Consider the following 15,749-nt stretch of genomic DNA (forward strand, 5'->3'; position numbering starts at 1 on the left):
ACTGTATATTATGGCTGCCCCAGTTCAGTTTAGGATAACCTGAATTTATCCAGCCTCTCTTCACAGCTCCATCCGAGGCAATGCCTTGGTGAATCCTGTCTGCACCATCCCCCTCCAGTCCAAACACATCCTTCCTATATAGTACGGAGACCAGGACTGCACACAGTACTCCACTTGTGTCTGAACCAAAGTTCTGTACGGCTCCAACATGACCTCGCGGCTCTTATAATCTATGCCACAAATGATAACTACCCGTCCTGCCAGCTTTAGGATTCTGTGGACAAGCACCCCCAAGATTTCTGTTCCTCAGAGCTTCCTCACGTCTTGCCATTCTTTGAGTACTTTCTTCTCTCGTTCCTTCTCCCAAAGCGCATCACCTTATGCTTTTTAGGTATCTCTCTTCCCCTGCTCTGACTCTGAGTTATGGACTTTATCGAGCATTACAATGGGATCACATTGGAAGAGGCACTGATATCAGAAACAGGAGCAGAGTAGGCCATTTGGCCCAGCAAGCCTGTTCTGTCATTCATTTAGATCACAATTGATCTTGTATTGGATAGCCTCCCAATAGCACTGGGGGGGATACGTACATCACAAAGACTGCAATGTTTGAAGAAGGCATCACCTTCTGAAAGGCACCTAGGAATGGGCAACAAATGGTAACCCACCAAAGATGCCCACTCCCCTGAATAATTAAAAAAAATCATGTCTACCTTCCCATAGCTTCGCCCAATGATAGTGAATCAACACGAAGGTAGAGCTGCATATACCTACATTCCCTTGTGCTTAGAAGATTGTTTATTTATTTGTGATTACTCAAAAAAAAGATTTCTAAAGGCTAGATAGAGATAAACCATTTCTCTTTGAGGTGGGTTGGAGACTGGAGTCCAGCAGACAGGGACCCAATCTTAAAATGAGAGCAAAACTGCTCAGGAACAGAACCAGGAAATAATTTTCCAGACAATAGCAAGGAGCAAGTGTGAAACTCTTGCCTCTCGCCAACTCCCCACTCTGCCTGTTAATGGCTGTGATATTGGGAGGTTGTCAGGGCGTGTGGAGACTGAGGGCTAACTGAGATTTTTAAGATAGGTTATAGAGTCATAGAGATGTACAGCACAGAAACAGACCCTTCGGTCCAACTCGTCCATGCCGACCAGATATCCCAACCTAATCTAGTCCCACCTGCCAGCACCCGGCCCGTATCCCTCCAAACCCTTCCTATTCATATACTCATCTAGATGCCTTTTAAATGTTGCAACTGTACTAGCCTCCACCATTTCCTCTGGCAGCTCATTCCATACACGTACCACCCTTTGGATGACAAAGTTGTCTCTTAGGTCTCTTTTATATCTTTCCCCTCTCACCCTAAACCTATTCCCTCTAGTTCTGGACTCCCCCACCCCAGGGAAAATACTTTGTCTATTTATCCTATCCATGCCCCTCATGATTTTATAAACCTCTATGAGGTCACCCCTCAGCCTCCGACGTTCCAGGGAAAACAGCCCCAGCCTATTCAGCCTCTCCCTGTAGCTCAAATTCTCCAACCCTGGCAACATCCTTGTAAATCCTTTCTGAACTCTTTCAAGTTTCACAACATCTCTCCGATAGGAAGGAGACCAGAATTACACACAATATTCTGAAAGGGGCCTAACCAATGTCCTGTACAGCCACAACTGTTGTTGAGGAATGGTTTCAAAGAGTGGGGAACAAATGGAGATAAATTAAGTAACAGATGAGCATGATTCATCTCCTGATCCAGTAATTTATGACCAGCCACTTTTATCTGTTATGATTTCACCTGAAATTTACAAACTGTGTTGCTGTCTGTGACTTCCAATGGATTTAGTGCCATCAATTTGAATAAGGATTTGAATATGTTCAAAACCAAACAAAGCTTTCACTGGAAGCTGAGTAACTTTCTGTGACCTGTTATAAATTATTTGTTAACTACGCTTAGATCACCAACTGTAACTTCAAGTTGTTATGGGAAATTTACGCGATAGAAACAGTTTTGTTCCATATTTTCCAAACCTGCTCAAACCAACTGTTATTGCACACCTCCAGGGGCAGGTGGGACTTGAACCCTGGACTCTGATGTCACAGGTGGGGAACACTACCAGTTTGCCAAAGGGCTCAACAGCATAGGTTTCACCAGCAGCTCTGGATTTGTTTCTACAAATATAATTAACCTGATCAGTCACACGTCAGACAGACCCTGCTGCTTTTTCAATGGCAGTTTGGGCTGTTATCTTAAAACTTTCTCCTTGCCCAACTTTAAATCTATTCCCATTTGTCTGTCAAATACTTGCCATTTGCCTCAATGACACTCAAGAAGCTTGAAACCGCCCAGGAGAAAACAGTCTGCCCACTGGTAGCCCAACCATCACCTTCAACACTCAGTCCTTCCGTCGCTGACCCTCAATAGCAGCAGTGTGTACCATCTACAGGATGTGCTGCAGCAACTGACCAAGGCTCCTTCCAAACCTAAGACACTTCCACCTAGAAGGACAAGGGCAGCAGATACATGGGAACACTGCCACCTGCAAGTTCCCCTCCAAGCCACTTACCCTCCTGCCTTGGAAATAGATTGCTGTTCCTTCAGAATCGTTGGACCAAAATCCCAGAATTCCCTCCCTCAGGGCATTGTGGACCTACCCACAGCGGACACACTGCAGCAGTTCAAGAAGACAGCTCATCACCACCTTCTCAAGGGGCAGCTAGGGACAGGTAACAAGCACTGACCCAGCCAGCGATACCCACATCTTATGAATGAATTTAAAACAAAAAGGATGTATTAACCAGCAATGCTAATATCTGAGGAACAGATAAAAAAAAAGTAATTAAACCAATAGAGCTATTAGAATATGAACTTTATCCATAGGTGAGAATATTTCATTGAGTCATCAATAATTGAGAATGCAAAAAGTTTTGGTCTGGGATGTTTCATGTTCTGTAATCCTGTGTTACCTCTAGATAGTGCAAGTGAGGAGATCCCTGTCCAAAGGTTGCTGTGAGCTGGTCTTACCATCTAGTGGATCCTGCACAATTGATAATGAAGAGGTCATTTTACTGCTAGCATACCTGATTCGGACAGAGGCACTGTAGAGAGTAGTAGGAGAACTGGTCACGCACATTGATGAGGTTGTTGTTGGGATTGATGTGATCGAGACAATGAGATTCAGCCTTCCCTGATGTTTTGCACACGTACTTGCAGTTTCCGAACAGACAGTGAAAGTGGAACTTGTTGGCATATTTACAATCGGTTGCCAGACAGGGATCGCTGAAGAGTGTAAAAATCATGGTTAGAGCTGGAATTGCAAATGCTAAAAATACAAAGCTAAGGGACATCACAGACTAAGCTTTGGGAATTGGGATTTCTTTTCAGGCTTGACTTATCCAGTCTACCAGGATAGTTCCTTATTCATTAGCTTTTGCTGTGAGCTACAGCCTCAAATGTAATCAATCAGAGAAAACACCCAGTTCAAGATATACAACAAACATAGATAAAAAACATCACAGCTGGATGAGGCCCATCTGTCCTCGAACCTGCTGTGCTCCTTTAAGGACAGAATGGTATTACCACAAAACTATTAATCCAGACTCGCAGGTAATATGCTGGGGACCTGGGTTTGAATCCTGATATGGCAGATAATGGAATTTAATTCTTTTTTTTTAAAGTTTGGAATTAAGAATCAAATGACGACCACAAAACCATTATCGATTGTTTGAAAAGCCCATCTGGTTCCTTCAGGGTTGGGAATCTGCTATTTTTACCCAGTCTGGGCCTATGCACCCACAGCAATGTGGTTGACTCTTTCTTGCCCCCTGGACAAGTTGGGATGGACAATAATGTTGGCCTAGCCAGGGACGCCCACATCCTGGAAATGAATGAAACAAAATGGCTGATACTTCCTGTGTCTCTTAATTGTCTCAGCTTCCAAAAATCTATTGATCCATTTAGAATATACTCAAAACCTGAGCACCCAGAGCCCCGGAAGGGGTTAGAAAATGCACAATCTTTGGCAGAAATTTCCTTCCCTTTCATTCCAAAACAAACATCTGTGAACCTGTTCCCAACCTCCCTCACTCCTGATTCTCTGCAAGGGGACATCAGTCTCTGAGCACACTGCATCTTAAACCCACAACTAAGCATCCATTTATACAACAATATGATCCCCCAAGATATTTTCATTGCCTTTAAATCCCTCCCAGTAATATATTTTATATATCATAATACATACAGTTTTGATGTATTTAATGGTAGTTGTAAATTCATAGTGACATTCTGACATTCACAGCTGCCTCAAATCCTTGTGAAATGACATTGATGAATGCACATTATAAACTTTCATGATGCAAGAAAGTTCATGATATCAATCACATAACTACTGTGAGATAATAGCCAACTGCTATAGGTTATACAGACAATAAGAGATACCTGAAAATAGATTACATGTCTAGTTCACTCAAAGGGGCTTAGATGGTGTCACAAAGTAGATTCTCATTTTACAAGTTCTAAGGTTAGATTACTGCTCCATGTTCACTCACTGCTATCCATCATTTCTAACATCGAACAAACTGGCAACTTTTTTAGTTCAAACTGGAGAGAGAGTTCACTTCTGTGATGTCAAGATTTTATGACATCGTTCCAATTTCAAAATGGTGAATTAAACCAGCGCCAGTCCAGCAAATGTGAGGTCAGAGTCAGGTCCCCATGTGACTTCCAGGTAATCATTGCATCAACGCAACACAAACTGTGTTTATACAGAGCCTCAAATGCATAGAAGCATCCCCAAGGGTTTCATAGCAGAACAAAATATCAGGCCGAGTGGGAGAGGGAGCGAATGGTGAATTATGCAGATTAGGTAGAAAAGTGAAGTCGAGGATCAGAGGATCAGCCATGAATGAGATAAAGAAACTGCAGATGCTGGAATCCAACGTAGACAGGCAGGAGGTTGGAAGAACACAGCAAGCCAGGCAGCATCAGGTGGAGAAATCAACCCAAAACGTCAACTTCTCCATCTCCTGGTGATGCTGTATGACTTTCTGTGTACTTTCAGCCTCCTGCCTGTCTATTTTATGATCTCCTTGAATGGCAGCATAGACTTGATGGGCCAAATGGTTTACTCCTGCTTCTACATTTTATGACCTAAGGTCAGATGACCAATTACTTGGTTAAAGAGGTTGGTTTTAAGTAGTAAGGAGGAGAGTGAGGTGAGAGATCCCAGGAGCAGTAGGAGGGACTTCCAGAGTTAAGGCCCCAATGGTCAAACTGGGGAAATCAAGAAGTCAGAATCAGAACAGTGCAGAGATCCTGGCTGGTAATGGGAGTGGAGACATTTACAGAGGGATAGAAGCGAATGGACATTAGGGATTTGAAAACCAGGATGAGAATCTTAAAATCAAGTTGTAGCTGAACTGGAGGACGGTGTAAGTCAGTGAGCACAGGGGTGGCAGGGGATAGGGACCTGAACTGAGTGGGGACATGAGCAGCAGAATTTTGGATGACCTCAAGTTTATAGAGGGTAGAACGTGTGAAACCAGTCAGGAGTGTGTTGCAATTGTCAAGTCCAGAGGCAGGAGAGGTCTGAATGATCGTTCCAGCAATGAATGAGCTGAGACAAGGCAGAGATTGGGTAGGTTGCAGATGCGGAACTAAGTGATTATAGTAATCGCATATGTGATCAGATACCAAAGTTGTGAATTGGCTGGTTTAACCTCAGACTGTTGTGAAGGAGGACGATGGAATCTGGAGGAGTTTGGGAACAGGGTTTGGTGCAGGTATCAAAAACAATGACTTCAGCCTTCCGAATATTTATTTGTGAGGTATTCACCAAAAACAGCTGAAGAAACCTGGCACTGTGTCCCATAGAAAAGGTGAGATGGTAGCTGTATGTAAGGATGGTGTTACTGTGTTCTGAAGAAAGGTCACTAGACTCAAAATGTTAAGCCTGATTTCTCCCCATGGATGCTGCCAGACCTGCTGAGTTTCTCCAGCAATTTCTGTTTTTGTTTGTAAAACACATCAGTTTTAGTTTCCGGTAAATCACTGCAGATGCTGGAATCTGTACTGAAAACAAAAAGAAATGCTGAAGATCTCAGCGGGTCAGGTAGCATCCACAGAGAGGGAGCAAGCTAACATTTCGAGTTGAGATGGCTCTTCATCGGAGCAGTGACCTTTTTGTTTCCGTTTTTCACGTGGTGGGCCCTTTTCCCAAGTGGGCCAGGCCCTCCTGCCCCAGGTGAGGCCTACACTTACTTCTCTTGAAACTGGAGGAAGCCGGGTTTGACTTGAGGCTTGGCGTTCTCCAGGGATGTGGTTGCCAAGGGGGAGGTCGCCAGTGTGGATGCGGGGAGTTGCGGCATGGAGGCGGCCAGCTGTTTCCAAGCGAGCAGTGTCGGAGCGGCGGTGACCGCAGCGGGGCCCGCGCTGGAGGCCAACATGGCGGCGGCGGTTACCATGGCGACGGGGGAGAAGGTCCCGGCCCCAGCCCCACTGCTGCATCCAGACCCGGACCCGGACCCGGACCCGGACCCAGACCCTCGGATCTCGACGGGAATCGTGGTTGGCAGGGAGGGTTCCGACTTCACTTTCACCGCCCCACCGTCTGCCCGAAAGTGGAAGCTGCAGAAACCAGAAAGCGACGCCGTGAGTCACACTCGCTGGGTGACCGTTACCGTAGCTCATGCCGGCCGTTAACAGCAATAAAATTCAAACTCTAACTGGACGAGAAACAAGATCTGAAGAGTCACTCGAAACACTAACTCTTGTTTCTCTCCCTACAGAAACTCAGCAAGTCTCCCCACGGATGCTGAGCCTAGTGACTCTTCAGGACTCAAATAAAACAAATGCAGATGCTGGAGACCTAAAACAAACAAAAAGACCCCCATCAGAGGGGCATAGAGATGATCAGCACAGAAGCAGACCCTTTGGTCTAACTCATCCATGCTGACCAGATATCCTAAATTAATCTATCCCACTTACCAGCATTTGGCCCAAATCCCTTCCTATTCATATAGCCATCCAGACGCCTTTTAAATCTAAAGATGTGCAGTTGAGGTGAATTGGCCATGCTGAATTGCCCATAGAATTCAGGGATGTGTAGGTTTGGTGCATTTGTCAGGGGTAAATCTAGGATAATAGGGTATGGGAATGGGGCTGGGTGGGTTACTCTTCAGAGGGATGGTGTGGACTTGTTGGGCTGAAGGGCCTGTTTCCATCCTGTAGGGATTTTATGAAACGTTGTAGTTGTACCAGCCTCCACCACTTCACTGAACTCAAAACGTTAACACTGTTTCTCTCTCCACAGAAACTCAGCAGGTCTGGTAGCATCTCTGGAGAAAGAAATCGAATTTGCGTTTCGGGTCCAGTGACCCTTAGAAGGGGTTTCTGTTTCTGCTTTGGTTTGTTCCAGATCTCGAACCTCCACTCTCTGTTTCTCCCTCCACTGATGCTGCCAGACCTGCTGAGTTTCCTGAACTTCTTCCTCAATTTGTTTCAGATCTCCAGCATCTGCAGTTCTGTTTTTCAGTTAAAAAAAAGAAATTGCTGGAGAAATTCAACACGCCTGACAGCATCTGTGGAGAAAGAAACAGTTAATGTTTCGGGTCCAATGACCCTTATAAGGGGTTTTTGTTTGTTTTAAATCTACAGTTTTAGTTCTGAAGACTTATTGGACTCTACACATTAACTCTGTTTCTCTCTCCACAGAAGCTGCCAGACCTGCAGACTTTCTCCAGCAACTTATCTATTTATTTCTGATTTCCAGCATCTGTAGTTCTTTGCTCTTTCTTGATTTTAGTTTTAAGAAAGGAAAGTGCTGAAGAAACTCATAGCCCTGAAAGTTTATTTCCCTCAAAGTGCCCATGCAAATTCCTTTTGAAATCGGCAATGATAGTGTTTGCTGTGTTGGCAGGTTTTTCCTCACACTCCCCTCCTTGCAGCTCACCCAAAATACTCAATCTTTCTCCTCCTTGTCTTTGTACCATCAGTAACTGGGACTGGTTCTTCTTAACCTCATCACCTCAACTAAATATTCCCCTTAACCTCCTTTTCTGTAAGCAGAATAACACCAACTTCTCTGACCTAATTTTTTTTATTCTCTCATGGGATGTGGGCATTGCTGCCTGGGCCAACACTTATTGCCCGTTCCTAGTTGCCTCGAGAAGGAGATGTTGAATTGCTTCTGGAACCACTGCAATCCTTGTATTGTCAATAGGCGCAATGCTCTTAGGCAGGGAATTCCAGGATTTCGACCCAGGGAGACTGAAGGAAAGATGATGTCGCTCCAAGTCAGGGTTTTTAGATTAGACTTACAGTGTGGAAACAGGCCCTTCGGCCCAACAAGTCCACACCGACCCGCCGAAGCGCAACCTACCCATACCCCTACATTTACCCCTTACCTAACACTACGGGCAATTTAGCTTGGCCAATTCACCTGACCCGCACATCTTTGGACTGTGGGAGGAAACCGGAGCACCCGGTGGAAACCCACGCAGACACGGGGAGAACGTGCAAACTCCACACAGTCAGTCGCCTGAGTCGGGAATTGAACCCGGGTCTACAGGCGCTGTGAGGCAGCAGTGCTAACCACTGTGCCACCGTGCCGCCCACTCACGGTTGTGAGTGGCTTGGAGAGGAACTTGCAGAGGGTGGTGCCCCCATGTATCAGCTGCCCTTGATCTTCTATGTGGAAGTGGGTCGTGGATTTAGAAGGTGCTGTTCTAGGAGCCTCCCTGCAGTGCATCTTGTAGATAGTAAACACTGCTGCTACTGAGTGGCAGTAGAAGAGGGAATGGGTGCTTGTGCATGTGGTACCAAAGCAAGTGGGGGCTACTTTGGGCTGAATGGTGTCAAGCTTCTTGAGTGTTGTTGGAGCTGCCCCCATCTAGGCAAGTGGGGAGTACTCCATCACACTGCTGACTTGTGCCTTGTAGATGGTGGACAGGCTTTGGGGAGTCAGGTGAGTTATTGATTCAGGATTCCTTACCTCTGACCTGCTCTCATAGTCACAATATGTATGTGATGAATTCAGGTTAGTTTCTGCTGACTAAAATCCACTGCCCCTGAACCCACTTTGGTAAATCTCCCTCTGCACCTTTTCAAGGGCCTTCCTATCCTTCCCGAAAACCTGGTGTTTATTGATCCCACTATCTGATATTTTATCTGAGCCTTTGGCCTGTTTCAGATAGGGCAGACTGAACCGGAAATATATTACAGCTTCCCCTCAATGATAATTAGCACAAGTAATTTTGAGACTGAAATCCTGGGCGGTGTCACAGCATCAGACAATGCAGATTCACCACAAATCCCTCATAATCTTCAGATACATTTCAATATCCTCTTTTAAGAACTGGTTGAGTTGCAATTTTTTGTTGTTGTTCACAAAAGAAGCCTGTGTTACTTTTAGTTAATGAGGTTGTGATTTATTTGGGCTATTTGCCTGTTGAAAGGGGTCTCTTCACAGCCCTGCAGTGAAGGTGTGGGGGTCTCTGTGTGGCTGATGAATCCATCATTTCCACACTTCACTCCAACTGTAAATCCCAGAGATTTCTTACAAATTGCAGCCACTTCATGTGATGTCATCAAAGTAATTGGACCTTGAATAACCTCTGCTTTTTTTTTAATCTGCATAAATTATTTAAATAATAACTGATCTAAATTAGAATCATGCCTGGGTCAAAACAAGGTTATTTGGTACTTCATAAATATAAACAGGTATCAAATTAAAGGAGCAGAGGCCCAAGTAGAGTGTATTAGAGCAAACTTATCTTTATTGATAAGGAACAGAATATTCAATAATGTGATCAGTTATTAAAAATTTTAATTAGAGAGAAGAAAAACAGGCACAGCCTTAAGAGGGTCAGGGAGACCTGCCCTATGATTTTTTTTTTGCTTCTGTCTCTTGTTCACTGCTCTGTGGCTAACAGAGGGAGAAATTTTGTCAAGTTTTTGGATCTACAGAAGACTTTATTTTAAACAGGCATTTGCTAGAACAGAACCTGACAAAAGAGAGAGGCATGTTCTTGGAGATTTTCAATTTGCACTCATCAGGACAATTTTCAAGAATACCAAATTTCAAACAATCTCAACAATTGATACTATGGCAGAAAAGGGAACTGATTGGCTGACATGTCGACCTTGGGTAAATTTGGAATTTGTCCTGACAAATAGAAGATGAAAATCTTTTCAGAAATTTCACACATACCAAGAGCTATTTTTTGACAATCTGTACAGAAAACACACAGAGGGAGAAACTGACTGCGTTATCCTTGACCCATCCTAATTTGCATTCGAAGCAATGGATTTCAGGGGAGATTTCAATATGAGGTGCTCTGTACCCAATCTCATCTGCCATTGAGTAAGCATATAACATCTGAGGAGCCAGGACTACTTTCACACCCTTCAAATATGCTAATCAGAAGCTTGCAATGCACTACAGTACCATGTCCCTTGCCTTTTAAAGAGTTCACTGTTTAAGACTCCAAGTTCTTCAGGTAGACAATGTTGCGACTCTGCCTGGCTCGAATCAGTTGGTTTGCTGCAATGTCTACTTCATAACTTGTAATGTGTTTTACTGAGCTCAATAACCTAACCCACACAGTTAATCAATCCCTTGTGAATAACATAGTTAGATCATTAACACATCACCGAGTGTCCAGAGCTCTGGCTCCGTCCCCTCCCTTCTCTGGGAATTACTTAGAGGCGGACTGGACTGATCTTCTCAAGGTTCCCCTGAGGTAGCCACCTGGTTTCATGTAGATGAGCTAATTTTCAGCGAGCTCCATAGGGACAGATTGGAGGTTCATTGCAAATGGGTCACTCCCATAGCTCATAGGACCAAGGCTTCTCTAGTTTGTAACAATGAAGGTTTATTAGTATTATATGTTCTATGACCATCAGCACTGATGGGAGAAAGTGAGGATTGCAGATGCTGGAGATCAGAGTTGAAGAGTGTGGTGCTGGAAAAAGTAGCATCTGAGGAGCAGGAGGATTGATGTTTCCAGCATAAGACCTTCGTCACAAGCCTCATTCCTGATGAAGAGCTTATGCTCAAAATGTTGATTCTCCTGCTCCTCAGATGCTGCCTGACTGGCATCAGCACTGATGGCAATGTACTGATTGTTTGGTCACACAATGTACTGATTGTTTGGTCACACATATGTGGCAGATGTGGACCTTTGTACTTGGTATATATCGACGTTTATACTTGGCAGGCATGGACATAGAGGAGAAAGTGAGGACTGCAGATGCTGGAGATCAGAGCTGAAAATGTGTTGCTGGAAAAGCGCAGCAGGTCAAGCAGCATCCAAGGAACAGGAGATTCGACGTTTCGGGCATAAGCCCTTCTTCAGGAATGAGGAAAATGTGTCCAGCAGGCTAAGATAAAAGATAGGGAGGAGGGACTTGGGGGAGGGGCGTTGGAGATGTGATAGGTGAAAGGAGGTCAAGGTGAGGGTGATAGGCCGGAGTGGGGTGGGGGCGGAGAGGTCAGGAAGAAGATTGCAGGTTAGGAAGGCGGTGCTGAGTTGAGGGAACCAACTGAGACAAGGTGGGGGGAGGGGAAATGAGGAAACTGGAGAAATCTGAGTTCATCCCTTGTGGTTGGAGGGTTCCTAGGCGGAAGATGAGGCGCTCTTCCTCCAGCCGTCGTGTTGCCATGGTCTAGCGATGGAGGAGTCCAAGGACCTGCATGTCCTTGGTGGAGTGGGAGGGGAAGTTGAAGTGTTGAGCCACGGGGTGGTTGGGTTGGTTGGTGCGGGTGTCCCAGAGTGTTCTCTGAAACGTTCCGCAAGCAGGCGGCCTGTCTCCCCAATATAGAGGAGGCCACATCGGGTGCAGTGGATGCAATAGATGATGTGTGTGGATGTGAAGGTGAATTTGTGGCAGATATGGAAGGATCCCTTGGGGCCTTGGAGAGAGGTAAGGGAGGAGGTGTGGGCGCAAGTTTTGCATTTCTTGGGGTTGCAGGGGAAGGTGCCGGGAGTGGGGGTTATTTTGGTGGGGGGTGTGGACCTGACGAGGGAGTCACGGAGGGAGTGGTCTTTTCGAAACGCTGATAGGGGAGGGGAGGGAAATATATCCCTGGTGGTGGGGTCTGTTTGGAGGTGGCGGAAATGACGGCGGATGATACGCTATATATGGAGGTTGGTGGGGTGGTAGGTGAGAACCAGTGGGGTTCTGTCCTGGTGGTGGTTGGAGGGGCAGGGCTCAAGGGTGGAGGAGCGGGAAGTGGAGGAGATGCGGTGGAGGGCATCGTCGATCACGTCTGGGGGAAAATTGCGGTCTTTGAAGAAGGAGGCCATCTGGGTTATACGGTATTGGAACTGGTCCTCCTGGGAGCAGATGCAGCAGAGACAAAGGAATTGGGAATATGGGATGGCGTTTTTACAGTGGGCGGGTGGGAGCAGGTGTAGTCTAGGTAGCTGTGGGAGTCAGTTGGTTTATAATAGATGTCTGTGTTGAGTCGGTCGCCCAGATAGAAATGGAAAGGTCTAGGAAGGGAATGGAGGAGTCTGAGACGGTCCAGGTGAATTTGAGGTCGGGGTGGAAGGTGTTGGTAAAGTGGATGAACTGTTCAGATTTCTCCAGTTTCCTCATTTCCCCTCCCCCCACCTTGTCTCAGTCAAATCCCTCGAACTCAGCACCACCTTCCTAACCTGCAATCTTCTTCCTGACCTCTCCGCCCCCACCCCACTCCGGCCTATCACCCTCACCTTGACCTCTTCCACCTATCGCATCTCCAACGCCCCTCCCCCAAGTCCCTCCTCCCTACCTTTTATCTTAGCCTGCTGGACACACTTTCCTCATTCCTGAAGAAGGGCTTATGCCCAAAATGTCGACTCTCCTGCTCCTTGGATGCTGCCTGACCTGCTGCGCTTTTCCAGCAACACATTTTCAGCTCAGGCATGGACATACACTTGGTGGACATGGACACATTTACTCGATAGACATATAGATACTGACTTGGCATGCTTGACAGCTCCATCCAAGGTACTGAAAAGGGCACCACAATCTTCCACTGCACAATGGAAATGGGCTTTATGCAGAAAATCACACTGGCTCTCACAGTAATCTTCTGTGGTAAATCTATGAGTGAGAGATAACAAATTGTCAGGGAACCAGAAGCACCTGCTCAGTAGTTAGTTCCTGCGAGAGTGATGTACGCGTTGCTGGTGCAGTTGAGAAGTTAGAGAATCCTTCATATCTCTATGTGGCAAACCATACTTCATACATAGACACAAAGACGCACCCACATATAGACACAGACACACCGAGACATGGCACGCAGGGAGACAGACACACACCGACAGACACTGTGTCAAAATCAAAGACATGAATGCTCACTTTTAAAAGTAGACAAAAACAGTATATATCCACACAATCACTGACACATGCACAGATATACACGTGGACCCATATATAGAAATGCATATGTACAGAGATACAGACACACACACACACACACACACACACACAGATACAAATGCAGATATAGATACTTGCAACCTGTCACTGGAAAACAATCAGGACCTGGAATTTTGATTGCTTCCTTCCAGCCATATTCACACTCAAATTATAACAAGCAGTGTGATACTTGGGCAGAGACAGACTAACGCAACGTGGATTGAAATCGAAGTCAGGGTTTTGTGAGGAGTCTGCTTCAGAACGTGGTCTGATTTGATCCACTCAGCCACTGAATAAGCTGCAGTAAGTGGAAATGAAACCTTTACCTGCGCAGGTATTTCTCCCAGAACTCCTGTCGTTTCTCCTGTCTCTGTGGGGTCAAAGCTTTATTCATGTAGGGCATCTGTTCTGCATCAGACTGTGCACAGTCAGATTCTGTCTTGAGGTTCAGCAAGTTGCTCAGTCCACTGCTGTTTTGGGACATCTAATGATAGAAATACAAGAGCTTACAATAATTCAGCAGGCATCAAATTCTGAAGTGAGCATAATTCATGCAGCAAGGGGGTAGGGTCTCAGACTCTGGTGGAGGCAGGTTCAATTAGGGCTTTCAATAGGGAATTAGACTGGTGTCTGAAAGTGAAGAATGGCCAGGGCTTTGCAGGAGAAGGTGGGCATTGAAGTGATTTGCATTTCTCATTTGGATGACTGGCACAGCCATGATGGGCCAAAAGGCCTCATTCTGCATTGTAACAATCTTGTGACAGTAAGAACTTTGGTACGTGCCCTCTTCCCCTTTCCCCATCCAAGATGGGACAACCCATGCTTCGGTCCGTAGCCTCTCCACATTCTGCTGTTGACCGAGTCCAGACGGCTCTGTCCTTCAGCTGATGTGCAAACCTGTGAAGATCACAATGTTGATCTTCTGGTCTTAGGCCCCACTCGCTGTGGTTGTGTCTTCTCAAAACTGCGTGTGTTTATATAACACCTTTGATATACTATATCCCGAGACGACAATTCATTTCACAGGAGCACCATGAAGAAAATCAAATTCGAAATCACTCAGGGTGTTATCTGAACGGAAATCTAGTTTTGGCCTAACAAGTGCTAAATACAGCTCCATCATAACCTTCTTGCTATTGTAATCTATGTTTAGGCTAACAAAGACAAATATTCCATGTGCCTTCTTAACCACCTTACCTACCTGTCCCGCTGCTTTCATTGGTCTATGGACATACATAGCTGAAAATGTGTTGCTGGAAAAGCGCAGCAGGTCAGGCAGCATCCAAGGGACACCTCTGGGACACCCGGACCAACCAACCCAACCATCCCGTGGCTCAACACTTTAACTCCCCCTCCCACTCCACCAAGGACATGCAGGTCCTTGGACTCCTCCATCACCAGACCAAAACAACACGACGGTTGGAGGAAGAGCGCCTCATCTTCTGCCGCTGCCTGACCTGCTGCGCTTTTCCAGCAACACACTTCCTATGGTTCTACCCTTCAATGTGTAATCTCTTGCCTTGTTAGTCATCTCAAAATGCACCACCTCACACTTGTCAGGGTTAAATTGCATTTGCTGCTGCTCAGTCCATCTGAGTAGCCGGTCCATAGTGTAGCTGGGCAAATCATGGATGGTTAAGCCGCCAGAATTGGGAAGCGCAGGTATCTCGAATGGTAGTAGTGGAGGCTGGAGATTACAGAGATAGGAAGGAGTGAGGTCTTAGCAGGACTTGGAAGTAAGGAGGAAAATAATAAAATCAAGTTTGACTGGGAGCCACTGTAAGTCAGTGAGCACAGCGGTGAGAGAAGAATGGGATGTTAAGCAACTTAAGATAGGGGCAGCAAGAGTTTTCGATGCTGGAGGCTGACCAGGAGTAGGTTTCCAGTGTGGAACATGTGAAATAGTAGAACGTTTATAAATTAGCTGGTTTCACTAATGGACAAAAACCTTCCCTGGCCTCCTGACAAGCAGCTGAAATGTAACTCTGTGCTTTGCGGCTGTTACATGTACCTCGGTCTATAACCCACTGCACTGCACAATATGGCAGCACACTCCACTCCATTTAATTACGTTAATTTACCTGCGGATGATGAGTTGAAGTGTGCTGCACATTGATTGATTGCTTTAGAATGTGAATGCTTTTGACACCACAGGCTCAGAAACTGGTGTTGAAATAACAGAAAACGAACAGGAATACACTCCACTGCTTCTGTTAATTTATGTCTGGGTGTAAACACTGATGGTAACTCTTACCTTATTGAGAAATGAGGATAACAGGGATGTCTGTCCTGAATCCACATGTCCATTAGATTCAGTGCTGTAGGAACAAGGAAAAGTAAT

General features: G+C 45.7%; 1 protein-coding gene across 1 annotated transcript in view; it reads right to left on the minus strand.

Moving 5' to 3' along the window:
• Positions 1–6,255: 6,255 nt before the first annotated feature.
• Positions 6,256–15,749, minus strand: part of casz1 (castor zinc finger 1) — a 129,358-nt gene continuing 119,864 nt past the window's right edge. Inside the window, exons 12-15 of the mRNA XM_060851972.1 lie at positions 15,663–15,726; positions 13,735–13,892; positions 12,968–13,090; positions 6,256–6,625 (exon numbers count right to left, since the gene is read on the minus strand). Of these exons, the coding sequence (XP_060707955.1) occupies positions 6,256–6,625; positions 12,968–13,090; positions 13,735–13,892; positions 15,663–15,726 (715 nt within the window). The remainder of the gene's footprint in view (positions 6,626–12,967; positions 13,091–13,734; positions 13,893–15,662; positions 15,727–15,749) is intronic.

This window comes from Hemiscyllium ocellatum, chromosome 37 (genome assembly GCF_020745735.1).
Source record: "Hemiscyllium ocellatum isolate sHemOce1 chromosome 37, sHemOce1.pat.X.cur, whole genome shotgun sequence".
NCBI classification, from domain to species: domain Eukaryota; kingdom Metazoa; phylum Chordata; class Chondrichthyes; order Orectolobiformes; family Hemiscylliidae; genus Hemiscyllium; species Hemiscyllium ocellatum.